This window comes from Oncorhynchus gorbuscha, linkage group LG16, assembly GCF_021184085.1.
Source record: "Oncorhynchus gorbuscha isolate QuinsamMale2020 ecotype Even-year linkage group LG16, OgorEven_v1.0, whole genome shotgun sequence".
NCBI classification, from domain to species: domain Eukaryota; kingdom Metazoa; phylum Chordata; class Actinopteri; order Salmoniformes; family Salmonidae; genus Oncorhynchus; species Oncorhynchus gorbuscha.
Window position 1 is genome coordinate 76,110,927 of NC_060188.1, and position 14,630 is coordinate 76,125,556.

Genomic DNA, 14,630 nt, shown 5'->3' on the forward strand with positions numbered 1-14,630 from the left:
AGCTATGTCACGTGATGTTCTTCTTCTTTAAATTTGTATTGGCGAATCGAGAGGTGCAAACACCGCCCCTTATTGTACTGGAGTGTGAGCCCTCTATCAGAGAGGATGAGGTAGAGGCCCAACTCAGAGGAAAATCTGTCTCCCTCCAGCAGGTGGCGTTTTTTTGCCCACTGAGCAAATAGTATTTGTTTGGAAGTCAACCAAAGAATGTATGGTTTATTTTTATTTGATTGAATATAAGTTTCGTAATGCTTAGGTTGTTAGCATTGTAATGATATAAGTATGACACGTGACATCCCTACAACTTTCAGAAAAAACACTATTTCGTAGTGGTCTCGAGATGGGTATGCATATTATGAGGTTAGTAGCATAGTATCTCTACATGGAATACACCATGGAATACAGGCATGCATTTAGCAGTGTCGTTGGGGTTAAGGTTAGGTTCAAAATTATATTTTAACAAGATTAATTGTAGAAACATGCGCGGTTTAGAAATAAGTATTACTTTGTGGCTGTGGTAATTAGTGACGACCTCGAACCGCTAGTAACTGCAACAACAGGTTGGGTTTGCTGTCTCTCCAGTTTAGCCACTCCGCAGTTTTGCATCATTATATTTGTATGATATGTAAGTGTTTACTCTCAAAGACCATGTATGTCATATTGTCAGTATTTTGTTTTCACGTTTACTTTGGCGCACATTGATATGACGCACATGTTTAGAACTACTTTTCCCATCATACTTCAGTTTAATTTAATATGTCGTCATTTCCTCCTTTCTCGAAATCACCATCAGTTAACATGTCGCTCGCTAAAGGTGTCTACAATTTGCTCTTCAGGAGAACATCTACTTTTGCCGTTACCATCATGGTCGGAGCAGTGTTTTTTGAACGAATGTTTGACCAGGGAGGCGATGCCATATTCGAGCAACTGAATCGGGGGGTAAGTCAACTGACAGATCTTCCCGCAGCATACGTCTGACCTTGCTAAGGACAAACGACCGCCTGCCTAGGCTTTTAGCTAACCTAGCTAGCTAGTTTATGTCCATTAGCTAGTTAGTTCATTTAACTCTTAATAGGAAGGATGCATCATAGGTCGTTAAACGTATAATTCAACTTTAAATGTTGTGTTTTGTTTGTAGAAACTATGGAAACACATCAAACACCAATACGAAACAGAGGAGGAATAGAAGTGGCCTGGCGATGTTCCGGTGGAAAAGAAGCTCACTCCACTAGTGTTCTATTCCCCGGACTCGGTCTTCATAGACCATCAGCTGCATGGACATTGATCTATCACGACGAGGCTGACTACCAGGAACTTCATGGGCGTTAGACTTGTCAGAACTCAGAAAATCATGGAAGTGTTTCCTATCAATTGTTATTGCCATGCCCTCCTGTTCCTCACAATTTGTAAATGTACTGATAAGTTAAAACTGTTAATAAACTCAACATAAACCTACACGTTTTGAATTGAGAATCAGAAAACTAGCAAGCATTTCTTGACATTCTCATGTTTGATAATATTATTCCCTGCCATGACTGATGTTACTTTAGTGGCATTCCATTGTACAAAATAACTCACTGTATCAATAGTATAACTTGTTGACACAAACTCAAACGTGAAGAATTGCACCAATCCACAAGTATCAATGCTCAAGTCTAATACAGTTGATGTCAAAAGTGGGCACTGCCCTTCAGTCAGTCCCAGTAAGAACCAAAAGCTTTCTACCAGAATACTCAATACAAGCTATCAGTAGCCCTTTAACAAGGCATTGCTGTCCTACGTTTCCCTCACTGGGAGAAGTGGTCAATGGCAGGGAGGAAGAGAGGGTTCACTCGTCAATCTGATTATGACTAGCAGACTGCCTGCCTTACTGCCATTGGGACTTCAACTCTCATTGTTGGGGCGGAGACAAAACCATCTCGCCATTATATACAGTATCAATTTTAATGGCTTTATTGGTGTGGGAAACGTTTACATTGCCAAAGCAAGTGAAATAGATAAATGAACAGGAAACATTACACTCACAAAAGTGTCACAGGAATAGAGAAATTTCAAACATCATACATTGTCTTATGTACAATGTTATAACAATGTGCAAAAAGTCTTAAGTACAAAAGGAGAAAATAAATGTAAATATAGGTTGTATTTACAATGTTCTTCACTGGTTGCACTTTTCTTGTGGCAACAGGTTACAAATCTTGCTGCTCTGATGGCACACTGGTATTTCACCCAATAGATATGGGAGTTGATCAAAATTTGACTAATCTGAATATGAGGGATTGTAATCTCTGGTTTCATGCCACATTCAAAACAACTGGGAAAATACGAGGTCATATCATGACGTCAGAGCTCTAGAAAGAGGTCTGAGTTGGAATATCGAGGTGGATGACACGTTCAAATCGATTTTTTTTCAGTAGGAGCTCGTTTTTTCCCAGCTTTGAAAGTGTCATTAATGTCTGGTCACAAGTGTGACAACCAGGTCCTGCTATATGTTGGGAACACAAGATGGAGCTATTTCCACTATATGGAGAGTCCATCCAGCATCATTCTATCCATGTCCTGTTTATGTAATACTTTATATCCCACATCCAAGGTCGGCAGTAGCGGTGTGTGGGTATAATCACCGGGAAAGCAAGCAAGCCCCCCATCCCATAAAAAGCAAGATGACAAAATATGTGTAAATTGCATTGTTTTTTTTCTGTAACTTGTTAGTTCATATGCTTTGGCAGCAGGCGCCGTTTTAAGATGAGGGAGGACAATGTTTTTGTCTCATGAGCATGGCCTTATTTCTATTACAGCATATTGGATGACTGTCATTCATATTCCATTTACCCATTTCAATGTAACATCGATAGGTTTAGGGTACTACATGATACTCAAATTTTCCCTATACCCATCAAGCCCATCAACCTAGCCTATGAATGAAAGTTTATCATGTAGGTGCACACAGGTCGATAGAAATTTGACAGTGACACATTCAATACCGCCTTGCGCGCACTTGCCTGCATCTAGCTGATCTAGGGTGTAATCATTAGTCCATTAGTGGACAAATCCGGGTATGCTTATCCCTGTTCCGTTTAATTCTGTTTAATAACAGAATTGGCGCAATGAATACACCCCTGATCACACATAAACATAGTTCCTTCTCACATGTATGTGCTCTCCTACATCATTGTCACTATGTAAAGCAACGTCATAGTCAACATATCTAATAGAACTAACGCACTAGTAAACCTGCTACAATCATGCACTAACGTTAGTGTGCAGTTCAATAAGCAGTTTAGCAGTTACACCGACGAGCCCCACTGGCATTAAATTAGTAAACAGAAATCTTACCTTGAATTGGAAGGGTTCCAGTGTTGTGTTGGATAGTCATAACCAGCAACTGTAGCTAACATAGCATCCCTCAATTTGAGTAGACTTAGCTAGCTAGCTGCATTTGCTAGCTAAGTTAGTGAAAGCAACAACAACAAAAATATCTCTTGCTTCTTTATTTAAATATAAATGTAATTTGTTAACTGTTCAACTATTGTTGCATTTTTTGAGTCAACTACTTAACAAATGTTATGCACTGCAGTGCTAGTTAGCTGTATCTTATGCTTATACTAGATTCATTATCTGATGCCTTGATTGGGTGGACAACCTGCCAGGTTATGCTGCAAGAGCTCTGTTAGGTTGGAGAACGTCCTCTCGAAGTTGTCATAATTACTGTGTAAGTCTAAGGAAAGGGGTGAGAACCATGAGCCTCCTAGGTTTTTTATCGAAGTCAATATACCCAGATGAGGACATAAGCTAGCTGTCCTCTGACTACACAATGGCACTACCCTACAGAGTGCTGTTGAGGCTACAGTAAACATTCATTGTAAAACCATGTGTTTTAATAAATTATTCGGTGAAGTGAATATATTTAGCATAGTTTCATCAAAAAAGTATACCTTTTTAAATGTTTTACTATTTTTTATTATGAAATTCTCTGAGGATGGTCCTCCCCTTCCTTCTCTGAGGAGCCTCCACTGCTTGACATCGTGATATATAAGCCTAAGGCAGAGACAATAATTAGGCAGTGGGAGAATAAATTCAACCACACATTTGTTTCATTACAAAACCAGATAGCAACATCTGTCCTGCTGAATCGGCACCTGGACCTGTCTTGGATGGTCACCCACGAGATCCTCCCGGTCAGGGCTGTTATGCACTACCCGGGGCATGGTGAGGATATCCACGTGCCCCAGACCAGGCTGCGGCCAAGATGAGTCGGTGAGGCACTTGCTCTGGGAGTGCAGAGCCACCAGGGACCTGTGGGAGGAAGCAGGCCACCTGATCTCTCCATGTCTGCCAGCAGGGGATGACCTGACGCCCCAGCTCGCGCTGTATGGGGTGGGCCGAAGGCCTATTCCACCGAAGGCCTTCTCCAAGCTCTGGTCCACCCTCACGAGTCTGAAGGAAGCACTATGGTCCTCCCACCACCTGCTGGTAGCGAAACGAGTAAAGACCACCCCCCAGGCAGCGGCCATGGCAGCCACAGAAGCCCTGGGGTGGTACAGAAGAAAGGGGTCCTCGACCTCAGACAAAGGGTCCCCACAACACCAAAGGTCCTGGCGGCCACGGCCTGACAGAGCTGTGGCGCCTAGGGGAGGGATCTCTTCTGGGCCCTGACGGACAGGACAGACATTTATTCGGAGGAGCAGGAGGAGGCGAGTTTGATAAGGACTCGTCAATGACGTTTGGCTTCTGATGTGATTGGTCTGAAGCCAAATCCAAACTGGCTTCCCTTGACACCTTTTGGTGCGCCAGGACCATTCACAGCTGAGCTCACCCTCTTAAGATCAATGTCTAATTTCTGACACATAAAAAAGCAACATTTGGAGAGAAAAAATGCAGGTGGACGATGGCTGTGCTTAGGGTAACGCAACAAAGGAAAATAAATGGCTACAGTTGACAGATTTTTAGTTATATAATACAATACATTTTTTAGGACGGGCAGTTTGCCAAGCTAAACTGTGTATGTAATCGGGGTAAGATACTTAGCCTAATAGAAGATTATGCCAAGGGATTTCACAGAAGTGTCCCTATTTTTTACCTCACGTGCACATAAATTCTCCTTCTTCCTTGACCTTTTCCTTACACTCCATTATGTACAGTTAAACTAAATTCATAGTCTTTCAAATGAAATTGAAGAGCAAATGGTTTTCAATAGTTTTTAATAATTCGATTTTTGGGAAGAAATTCATTGGTATATATCTGATTAAATATCGATTACACACACACAGAGATACACACACGCACATTAAACATTTCATAACAATAACTTAACACAGTGGCATTTTCCCAGATCTTTTATTGACACAGAGGTCGCAAATTAATCCCACCCCAGTTAAATTTGAGCTCGTGAGCCCACCTGACACTGCCACAGGTAACAGAGAGGAGCCCTTTACAGAACAAGCATTCTGCATCCCCTTCTTTTAGAGTGTTTGTTGTGGTTTTTGAACCTGGATGAACCTTTTTTAGTGTCACAGATTCCTTCAGTGTTACAGGTTTCTTTCTCCCTTTGCTTTCTTCTTTCTCTAGTAGTTTTTTCACTTGTTCTCCGGGAACCTCTTGTGGGGTGAAGCTGTCAGGACTGTAGCCGGCTCAACCTTTCTTTTCCTCGCCTCGTATATCCTTGGCTTGGGGAACAACCCCAATATGACCCCTACCTCTTAAAAAAACAAATAATCAACAAGAACTCATGAGTATTGGTTCAATAAACACATATATAATCACTCTATATGCTACTATATATTTCCTAAAATGTGTGTTGACGTTTCTTTCTCTTACCAACATCCGGAGCAAGGTCACTGGAGGCCTGTGGGTGCTGGGTAGGCTGTGGGGTGGAGGTTGTGGCGGAGGTTGATTCAACAGGTCACATTTGAAAGAGCCAGTGAAGACTGGTAACCCATCCAAATGGCTGTAGCCTGGGATTTTGAACTGCTTGTCTCGGTAGCGCCTCAGAGTTTTGGGTGGCACTTTAAAAGCACAGGCAGCTGCCTTAATGCCCTACCCATTTTCAATATAATTTAGGGAACAACTAAGTGCCTCTTCGCCATAGCCACCACAATCAGATCATTCTTTGAAAACTCACATCTGAAAAGGAAGTAGCTATGCTAGCAGACATTAGTTTAGGCCGACTAGCTGGCCAGCATTTATTTATCTTCTGACTTTCTGCTAGTGAGGTTGCTAGGTAGCTTACTGGGCTAACCAGTGCCTAAATAGTATTTGTGAGATGCATATATTTGGTAGCACTTATTTGTTTTTTCTTTACCTCCAACCCCTTTCCATGCATGGAACAGATGTCGGTGCGGCTAGGTCTACATAAGGGTGCTAATTTTAAAAAATTCACAAAAACTCTGATGAAGGCCGTGAGGCCAATACGTAAGCTTTTTAAATATCAGTGATACTATCAAGAGCAGTGTGCGGTTTCCTTTTTCCTTCATCTTGTTGAACTGTTGTCGTGCACCTGCAAAGAGATTGCTCAGATGTGCAGGTGCCTTATGCATTTCATGAAAACAAGCATGAAATGAGTTGCAAAATGAATAGGAAATATAGTCAAGATGTTGACAAGGTTATAGATAATTTAAATAATAATGATTGTGTCCTTCAAACTTTGCTTTCGTCAAAGAATCCTCCATTGGCAGCAATTACAGCCTTGCAGACCTTTGGCATTCTAGTTGTCAATTTATTGAGGTAATCTGAAGATATTTCACCCCATGCTTCCTGAAGCAACTCCCACAAGTTGGACTGGCTTGATGGGCATTTCTTACTTACCATACGGTCAAACTGCTCCCAAAACAGCTCAATAGGGTTGAGATCCGGTGACTGTGCTGGGCACTCCATTATAGACAGAATACCAGCTGACTGCTTCTTCCCTAAATAGTTATTGCATAGTTTGGAGCTGTGCTTTGGGTCATTGTCCTGTTGTAGGAGGAAATTGGCTCCAATTAAGCGCCGTCCACAGTGTATGGTATGGCATTGCAAAATGGAGTGATTGCCTTCCTTCTTCAAGATACCTTTTACCCTGTACAAATCTTACTAGATTTTTGAAACCCTAGTCACATCATAAAACTCTGATCGTGTCTGTTCATTCTGGGTCATTTTATGGCTGTGTTTCCAATCATTACATTTCATGATGTCTGCATTTTCCATTCCTGTTTCAGCAAACAGTAAATGAAAATAACATGTTGTAGCCTACACAGAAGGTCCACAATGTCCTATTCATACCACAGTGAGTATAGACTAGACACTTACAAACAGGTAATCATGCCCATAGAAAAGTCCTGCCAATTGCTTGCGGTGTGAAATACAGTCCTTTTGGAGCCATGGCCCATATCCAAAGAATATTAATTTATGCTACATTTCAGAAAAATACAATTATCAATGAATGATCCTGTACCGTCTTGTCATTCAAAAGACATTAAGACAACAATTTCAACCATATTTAGGTAACAACGTTTGTTTGTTACTGTGGTCTAGTTTTCCAATTAGGCCATTCTGACATTTAGGTGTTATATCACTCTAGGTTTTCTGCTTTGCCTAGCAGAAAATATTAGCTTTTTTCCTCAACTCCAGCAATGTAATGGCTACCAGATGTTAATGCTTTCATAGGGTGTCTATGGTAGCCATTGTCTCCCAATAGTATTCTGGGACATGGTTGAGTTGGCAGTTGCTTCTCAATGCTTGGCATTCCGTTATGGACCAAGCTCCAGGGAGATGTTTAAACAGGCAGTCAAAACATAATTCTAGTCCTCATCTCACCACTAGGCCCCATACGTTTTCCGCAGTAAAACTTATAGAATTAAATAATGATGCAATAGCGCCTATGCATGCAGCCATGCACCCATTCATGTTTTGAAAGCATCAATATGATCGACCTTTCACAACAAGGCAGCTGGTCATCTGCCAATCTTACTGTGTGGCTTATGTTAAATAACTTATTTTCAGGACCTTGTAGCTCTTAAATGGGTCTTTGCTTTGTCTGAGAGCGAATGAGAGTTGTTCCTGTCTAAGCAGGTCACAGCATGGATTCAGGATGACCGGCACCAACAGTCTGTAATCAATTAAACACCATCTGATCTTCTGTAGCCTTTACAGCTGCATCAAAGCCTACCATTCCCCCAAAAAACTGCACACACAACTGCAGCACATGTGTCAGACAGCCACAGGGCCCTCAACACAGACCTCAAGCTGTTCTACCATGAACACAACACACCTCTTGTTTGTCTGAGGCCCTGATGTGGCTTCAAAGTTCTGGGCAGTGGGAATGGCTTTCCAACTTAAAACATTTAGGAGATGCAAATTCCAGGTTTTTGGGGTGTTTGGTTTATTCAATATGAGCAAATTAGCAAATGTTGGGTACAATAATGACGATTGGTCAAGGTAAATAAGTATTCAGACCTCCTAGCACTCACTGTTATACAATACATGGATTTGAGTATAGCTAGGAAAATAAAATGTTAAAATAGAAAGACTACTGCATTATATCATAACATTTCTCAAGATGAAAAACACCCACAGAAGGGAAAATATTCCATCGATATTCGATTTGGTGCAAAACACAATGAAACAAATGTGTCCCAAAAAATATTTCAGACATCTCAAAATGTGCGTTGTTTTCTCAGAATTGAAAATCAACAACACTGACCACATTAACTTGCAGCCTGCGGTGGCGTCACTGCAACCCTTGGAGCAATATTCTTTGTTTTTGAGTCTATATTTCCTTCCTAGTTTTTTTTCGAGGAGGCTTTGTCATTGGGTCCTTCTTTACTGTGGAGTCTCCATTCTCTGAACTGCTTTCAGAGTGGTGAGAGTCCTGTTTCTCTGGGATTTTGGCTTCTTTAGATGGCGTATCTGGCAGAGGCTTCTGTGAACTAGCGGATGTGGGAAGCAGAGCCTTTGCTCCAGTCTTTTGGGGCAAGGTGGGCTTCTTTCTATGGGACTGGAGGTGAGACAGGCTCTCCTCACAGCAGCCGGTCTCACTCCTGTTCAGGCGCTGAGTCTTTTCCTTCAGCTGAGCAGCTAAGAGAGAGGCTGCCTCCAAGTGTATGTTCAGTTGGTTAACCTCCCTGTTTAGGGATAAACTGGGGCTCTTCTCTGCGGACTCTCTTTGGTTTTCAGGCTTCTGGTCAGCATGGAAGTTGCCCATTTTCCTGAGGACACTCTGCACTGCCCCGTTGATGTGCTCTATCTGCAACATACCAGATCTGCTTTTAGTTGGCTTCTTCTCCCCTTGGAAGCCAGCCCCATCTGTACATGCAGACTCTGCAGCATTGGGAGCTTGCTGCTTGCTGGCTTTCTTCCTGGAACTCGTTTTCTCCTCAGCCACAGTCTTTTCCTGACTTATATTATTCTGTTTCGGCCCAGGAGATGCATGGACCCAGGATAGCTTTGGCTTTGTGGAGGAGTCTGGTGGTAGAGGTTTAACCCTCTCAGCAGCTGTAGGCTTTGCATTGTCTTTGACAGTGTTTGACACTACACTGTTCTCCTTGCTGGACTGCTGGGGTGGCTGCGGAGCATGGGCCCGGAGGCAGATGCTGTTGGCTGACTCTGTGCCACTGCAGGAGCCCTCATTCTCTGAGGACTTCTGGAGTGGCAGCTCACTGATGTTAACTGAGACCTGCATAGTCATGGCCATGTTCTCCGGCAATGTGTCTACCTCAGAGATATCATCATAATCAGCCAGTACTCTAGTCTCTGTTGTGTCGATTCTGTTCCCTTTATTTTTGTTCTGTTCTCCAGGTTCTAGAGAGAGGAGAGAGTTCAAACGACAATCAGTAAACTAATGGACAACAACAGAGGGGGTTTTAATGCAGCATGCAGTATCATCCAGGAGTGACAGGGAAGATTTAGTTTGTGACACTCACCGTCAGGGACAGCATAGACATGTCCATCCTCTGTGGTCTCTGCGGAAGAGGAGACGTCCCGCAGGTGGTGGGTTGCTCCGCTGCGGAGGGGGGCTCAATGAAACTGCAGTTGAAAGTATTCTCATGGTTATGGTGGGACACTGTGGAGAACGGAAACAGAGCTTCTAACCCTTAGAACCTACATCCAATAAAGATTTGTACTTATCTGTTGACAATGACAAGACACTGAGCTCACTGTCACAGCCATTCAGAGAGGAAGCAAAGCAAAATACCAAGGATAAAGGATGCTACTTTGAATATATTGGGATTTGGCTGGTTTATGATCAATCATGTGAACCTGGTGAAAACACACATTAACATGAATGTTAAACAATGAACAGCAAGTATGACAGAAATGCAAATGAGTTTGTGCAAGTAGTACGTACCATCAACTTTGGGTAGCTTCTGCCGTCTCAGTGGGATGCATGGAAGCTTAGAGCCGATTCGTGTAAACCCTTCACGGAGTCTTTTGGATTTTTTTCTCAGGGCTAAAAGCAAACAACAGACAAACAAAACAAGCAGTAAAGTCTGAGTTTAAATCCAACCAATGTGACAATATCTCATGTTGTACTGTGCCCAATACAAACAACAAAGAATCTGTGTTTTCATTGTGTTTCCACTTGACTTACTCGTTCTGTTTGTTCTGTCTACAGATACAGCAGCAACACAACAAGGAGAGGAGCAGGGGGAGGAGACAGGTGACCAGCACCCCTGCTGCCATCACACCCATCCTCTGGTTCGGCTCTGTTCAAAGAGCAGAGGTCACTAATCTGTCACCATTGCCACAGAATAAACATATTTTCTCAAATAAATATTGTCCCTAAGTGTTTTTATGGAGGATACATACGTTACCAATAAGTTTTCTGGAAAAAGCATACATGTACATTACTCTTTTTTCCCTCATCACATAACATACGTCTGTTTCGGGAAAGGTTCTTACGTAGGTTGCATGCTCCAGTCACTGTGTTGCAGTTGTTGTCATGGCAGGAACAGATCTGGGTACAGTTAACCCCATACTGACCCTCTGAACAGCTCACATTACAGCTGCATAGGAAAGAGAGGCAAATGACATGGCTGAAAACTTCATTGGGCAATATGCTCTTTGCACTATTTTTGCATGTTGAAATGTTTTGCACTCACTAGGCACCAGAGAAGCCAGGGTCACAGAGACACTCTCCTGTAGCGAAGTGACACATCCCATTGAAACAGCTGTTGCAGTTATTGACACAGTTCTCTCCATAGGTTCCATTCAGGCACTTGAGCTCACATCTGTAAAGACAAAAATGGTTGAAAAACTCAGAGATTATATAATTTCCTTCTCATCATTTCTCTACAATCATCTACATTTGATTATTCAAATCAAATCAACTGTTATTGGTCACATACACATGGTTAGGGGAGTTTTTCCTAGCCACCGTGCTTTTACACCTGCATTGTTTGCTGTTTGGGGTTTTAGGCTGGGTTTCTGTACAGCACTTTGAGATATCAGCTGATGTACGAAGGGCTATATAAATAAATTTGATTTGATTTGATTTGTTAGAAGATGTTATTGCGAGTGTAGCAAAATGCTTGTGCTTCTAGTTCCGACAGTGCAGTAATATCTAACAACTAATCTAACAATTACACAACAACTACCTAATACACACAAATCTAAGTAAATGGATGGAATAAGAATATATACATATAAATATCGATGAGCAATGACAGTGGTACACTTGTAGGCAAGATGCAATAGATGGTATAAAAATACAGTATATACATATGGGATGAGTAATGCAACGTATGTAAACATTATTGATGTGGCATTATTAAAGTGACTGGTGATCTATTTATTAAAGATGATGAATGTGATAGGAAGCTCATAATCCTATTCCTACCGATCACCCATCCAACCAGGGTTGCAGTGGGGGCAATTGCCGTCGATGAGGTTGCAGAAGTGTCCATCTTTACAGGGTGAGCCCACATCCTCGCAGTTTCCACCAAAGAACCCAGGAGCACACATCTGGTCACACCTGGTGCCATTCCAACCGCGTTCACATGCAACGCAACGTCCCTCTGCCACCTTGCAGGGCTGCTGGCCTTTACAGTGTCCACACCTGGAAGAACAGTAAGACCAAGTCCTCAGTAACATTATAACACAACATGAATAGCATGGACTAACTCAACTCATAACTGTCATACGCATGCTAAACTAGTGTTTCCAAATGGTTGGTTCCCTTATAGCATCTGCCACAGGCTTTCAGCCAAGGCTAGTTCCCTTGTTGCTAGAAACTGGATTGCGGCCATAGGTATTGGTTTTGGTTGCCAACAGCTTTAGGTGGCCAAAAAACTCTAGGTGGGTTACCGCTCAAAACAGTTTGTCAATCACATTCAATTTGACAGCTTCACCACATGTCTACCACAATGGGCACAGTACAGCAGACTGAAAGAGAAAAGAGCAAAGACATGTTTGTCTTATCCAGCTAATTAACCTCTGTGGTTCCAACTAAGTTATCTTTGTCCAACACAGCTGTGTCACAAACCTGTTTCTGCAATTCTGTCCGTAGAACCCAGCTGGACACGGCTCCCTGCAAAACCTCCCTCTGAATCCTGGCCTGCAGGTGCACGATCCATCCGCCTGGTTACAGCGTCCATGGATACACTGACACGTGCGCTCGCAGTTAGTACCCCACAAACGCAGTCGACACCTGCAGCGCCCGGTGAGCTGGTCACACGGAGAACCGTTGCAGGCACACTGAGCACCACAGTTCCTTCCATACCAGCCGGGGTTGCAGTGGCACTGGCCCGTTCCCACATCACACACAGAGTTGATGCTGCAGTGACAGTTGGTGGAGCACTGGGAGCCCCAGAAGCCTGCGTAGCACGTGCAAGCGCCTGTCTCCTGGTTGCATTGGCCCTTCTGGCAATCACAGGCTCTCTCACAGTTTGGCCCCCAACGATTAGGGTTACAGGTGCAGGCCCCAGTGACATCCTCGCAACTCCCGTTGGGATGGCAGTCACACTTACCCCTACAGTCAGGTCCCCAGAACTGGGACGGACATTCTACAGGGAGGATGAAAGGCAAATATGTATCAATAATGAGATCATTTGTGTACTAAGTTCTCTCTGGATGTAGACTACGTAGTTCTGAGTAGTAGGCTACCTGGACTGGCTGTATGTGAAAATGACTAGTGTTAACACATTAACTCTACCTTTAAATAAATGTCAAAATTACATTTAAAAGGGGCAATCTGCAGTTGCTACATCCATTTTTGGACTTACAAATTAATGACATGTACCCATTGATTCTTGAAGAATATAACTTATTAATGCCTCAGGAGCTTAGTTCAGCTGTTGTACCCCATCAGAACTCAAAATATAAGCTTGTTTTACTCCAATGTTTGTAAACAGAGTAAATGTAAACAAACATTATGTAGCCTCAAAACCAGGTTAAAACTATACTTTTTGGATTGTCAGTCCATGTATCTATAGCTCTGTCTATGAATTGGAGAGTGTTCCCATTTCTCCAGCCCCATCCCTAAGCTTTTTGATATTGTTTCAACAGCTGATTACCGCTTTATTGATTGCTGTGAGGAAGTAACAGGATACTTACTCATGTCACAAGTGACTCCAAAATAACCAGAACGACAGCGGCATTCGTTGGGTCGCACACAAACTTCATTCTCTTTGCAGGTGAAGTTACTCTCACAAATTGCTGAAGGAAAACAATTGAGCGAGTTAGTTCACATGAAATGGTTATGCTTTTAGAAATGAAAGAGGAAATGGTTGTGAAGTCTACTCCCAATGATCGGACTCAGGTTTGTTAACTCCTATGAAAGAGGCGTTCAACTACTCACGTATTAAGCACTCATCTCCTTGCTGGGCGAAGCCACTACAGCATTGGAGCCTGTCAGATATGGGAGGGAGAAACAAATTATCTGTTTGATTCATATAAACTAATGTCATTTAACTCTTTCTATCAAAACTAATATTATGATCACATTTCAATCATGACAGATAGTCTAATAAATCTAAATATGAAACATGATCCTAATCACGTTGAGATGCAAATCGGTCACAGCATTCAAAGTGCAGGGAATTACTGGCACAAAGAAAAAATGAGGCAGTAGACCAAATAAGTGGAAATCTGAGGAAGGGCTTGGGTATTCAGAAAATATCAAACTATGTCGAAAAAATATATATGCATGTTTATCTACCTTCACTGACTTGAATCAGGCTGCTGTAATAGTTTTGTCCATCAATGTCAAGCCTAAAACTGATTTAAAACAGGTCCACGATCACTTACCCAGCTTCGCATACATTTCTACCTCTGGGATTTAGTTCTTGGCTGTAAATCCGAAAAAATAAGACATTTAGAAGCACAATTACAAAGACATTTCTGGTTGTTTCCATGTTGTGATGAACACCATCCCTCCAAGGGCTTTCCCGTGGAATTATGTCTGACTTTCTTCCAAAAAGCACTGAAACAATTTTTCTATGTTGTCCAAAAAGTTACCCATCCAGAGGGTGGCGGTATGCTCTAGTAAATGAAGTAGCCTACCGGTAGGCTGTTAGCACAAGGTCTGTGCTTCAATGACAATTTGCAAATTCGGTATGAAGAAGTAATGGGAAAAAGTTGTAAACCTCTCTCGGCCCACCCCAATGCAACTACATCACCAACTCCCCCCCCCCCTCCAGTAAAACAGACTACCATAT

The 14,630-nt window shown here is 42.4% G+C and overlaps 2 protein-coding genes across 2 annotated transcripts; one reads left to right on the forward strand and one right to left on the reverse strand.

Moving 5' to 3' along the window:
- The first annotated feature begins 756 nt into the window (after window positions 1–756).
- On the forward strand, window positions 757–1,455 carry LOC124000805 (cytochrome b-c1 complex subunit 9). Its single transcript, XM_046307429.1, has 2 exons — window positions 757–939; window positions 1,139–1,455. Exons 1-2 carry the CDS (start codon window positions 757–759, stop codon window positions 1,184–1,186), a joined length of 231 nt encoding a protein of 76 aa, XP_046163385.1. The 3' UTR covers window positions 1,187–1,455.
- A 6,885-nt stretch (window positions 1,456–8,340) lies between these two features.
- Window positions 8,341–14,327, reverse strand: LOC123999831 (scavenger receptor class F member 2-like). Its single transcript, XM_046305845.1, has 9 exons — window positions 14,221–14,327; window positions 13,772–13,821; window positions 13,528–13,629; window positions 12,458–12,977; window positions 11,813–12,031; window positions 11,076–11,204; window positions 10,788–10,979; window positions 9,897–9,976; window positions 8,341–9,774 (listed from the first exon to the last, which is right to left on the reverse strand). The coding sequence occupies exons 1-9, from the start codon at window positions 14,325–14,327 to the stop codon at window positions 8,744–8,746; spliced, it is 2,430 nt and encodes an 809-aa protein (XP_046161801.1). The 3' UTR covers window positions 8,341–8,743.
- Between the last annotated feature and the right edge of the window lie 303 nt (window positions 14,328–14,630).

What these genes read in the sequence shown, in the direction of transcription:
- LOC123999831 (XM_046305845.1), bottom strand. Translation starts at nt 14,327, where the DNA reads ATGGAAACAACCAGAAATGTCTTTGTAATTGTGCTTCTAAATGTCTTA. An exon ending in AGGAGATGAGTGCTTAATAC is followed by an intron (nt 13,630 to 13,771) that starts GTGAGTAGTTGA and finishes GTTTTCCTTCAG; the next exon opens with CAATTTGTGAGAGTAACTTC. An exon ending in TGGAGTCACTTGTGACATGA is followed by an intron (nt 12,978 to 13,527) that starts GTAAGTATCCTG and finishes TCCTCCCTGTAG; the next exon opens with AATGTCCGTCCCAGTTCTGG.
- LOC124000805 (XM_046307429.1), top strand. Translation starts at nt 757, where the DNA reads ATGTCGTCATTTCCTCCTTTCTCGAAATCACCATCAGTTAACATGTCG. An exon ending in TCGAGCAACTGAATCGGGGG is followed by an intron (nt 940 to 1,138) that starts GTAAGTCAACTG and finishes TTTTGTTTGTAG; the next exon opens with AAACTATGGAAACACATCAA.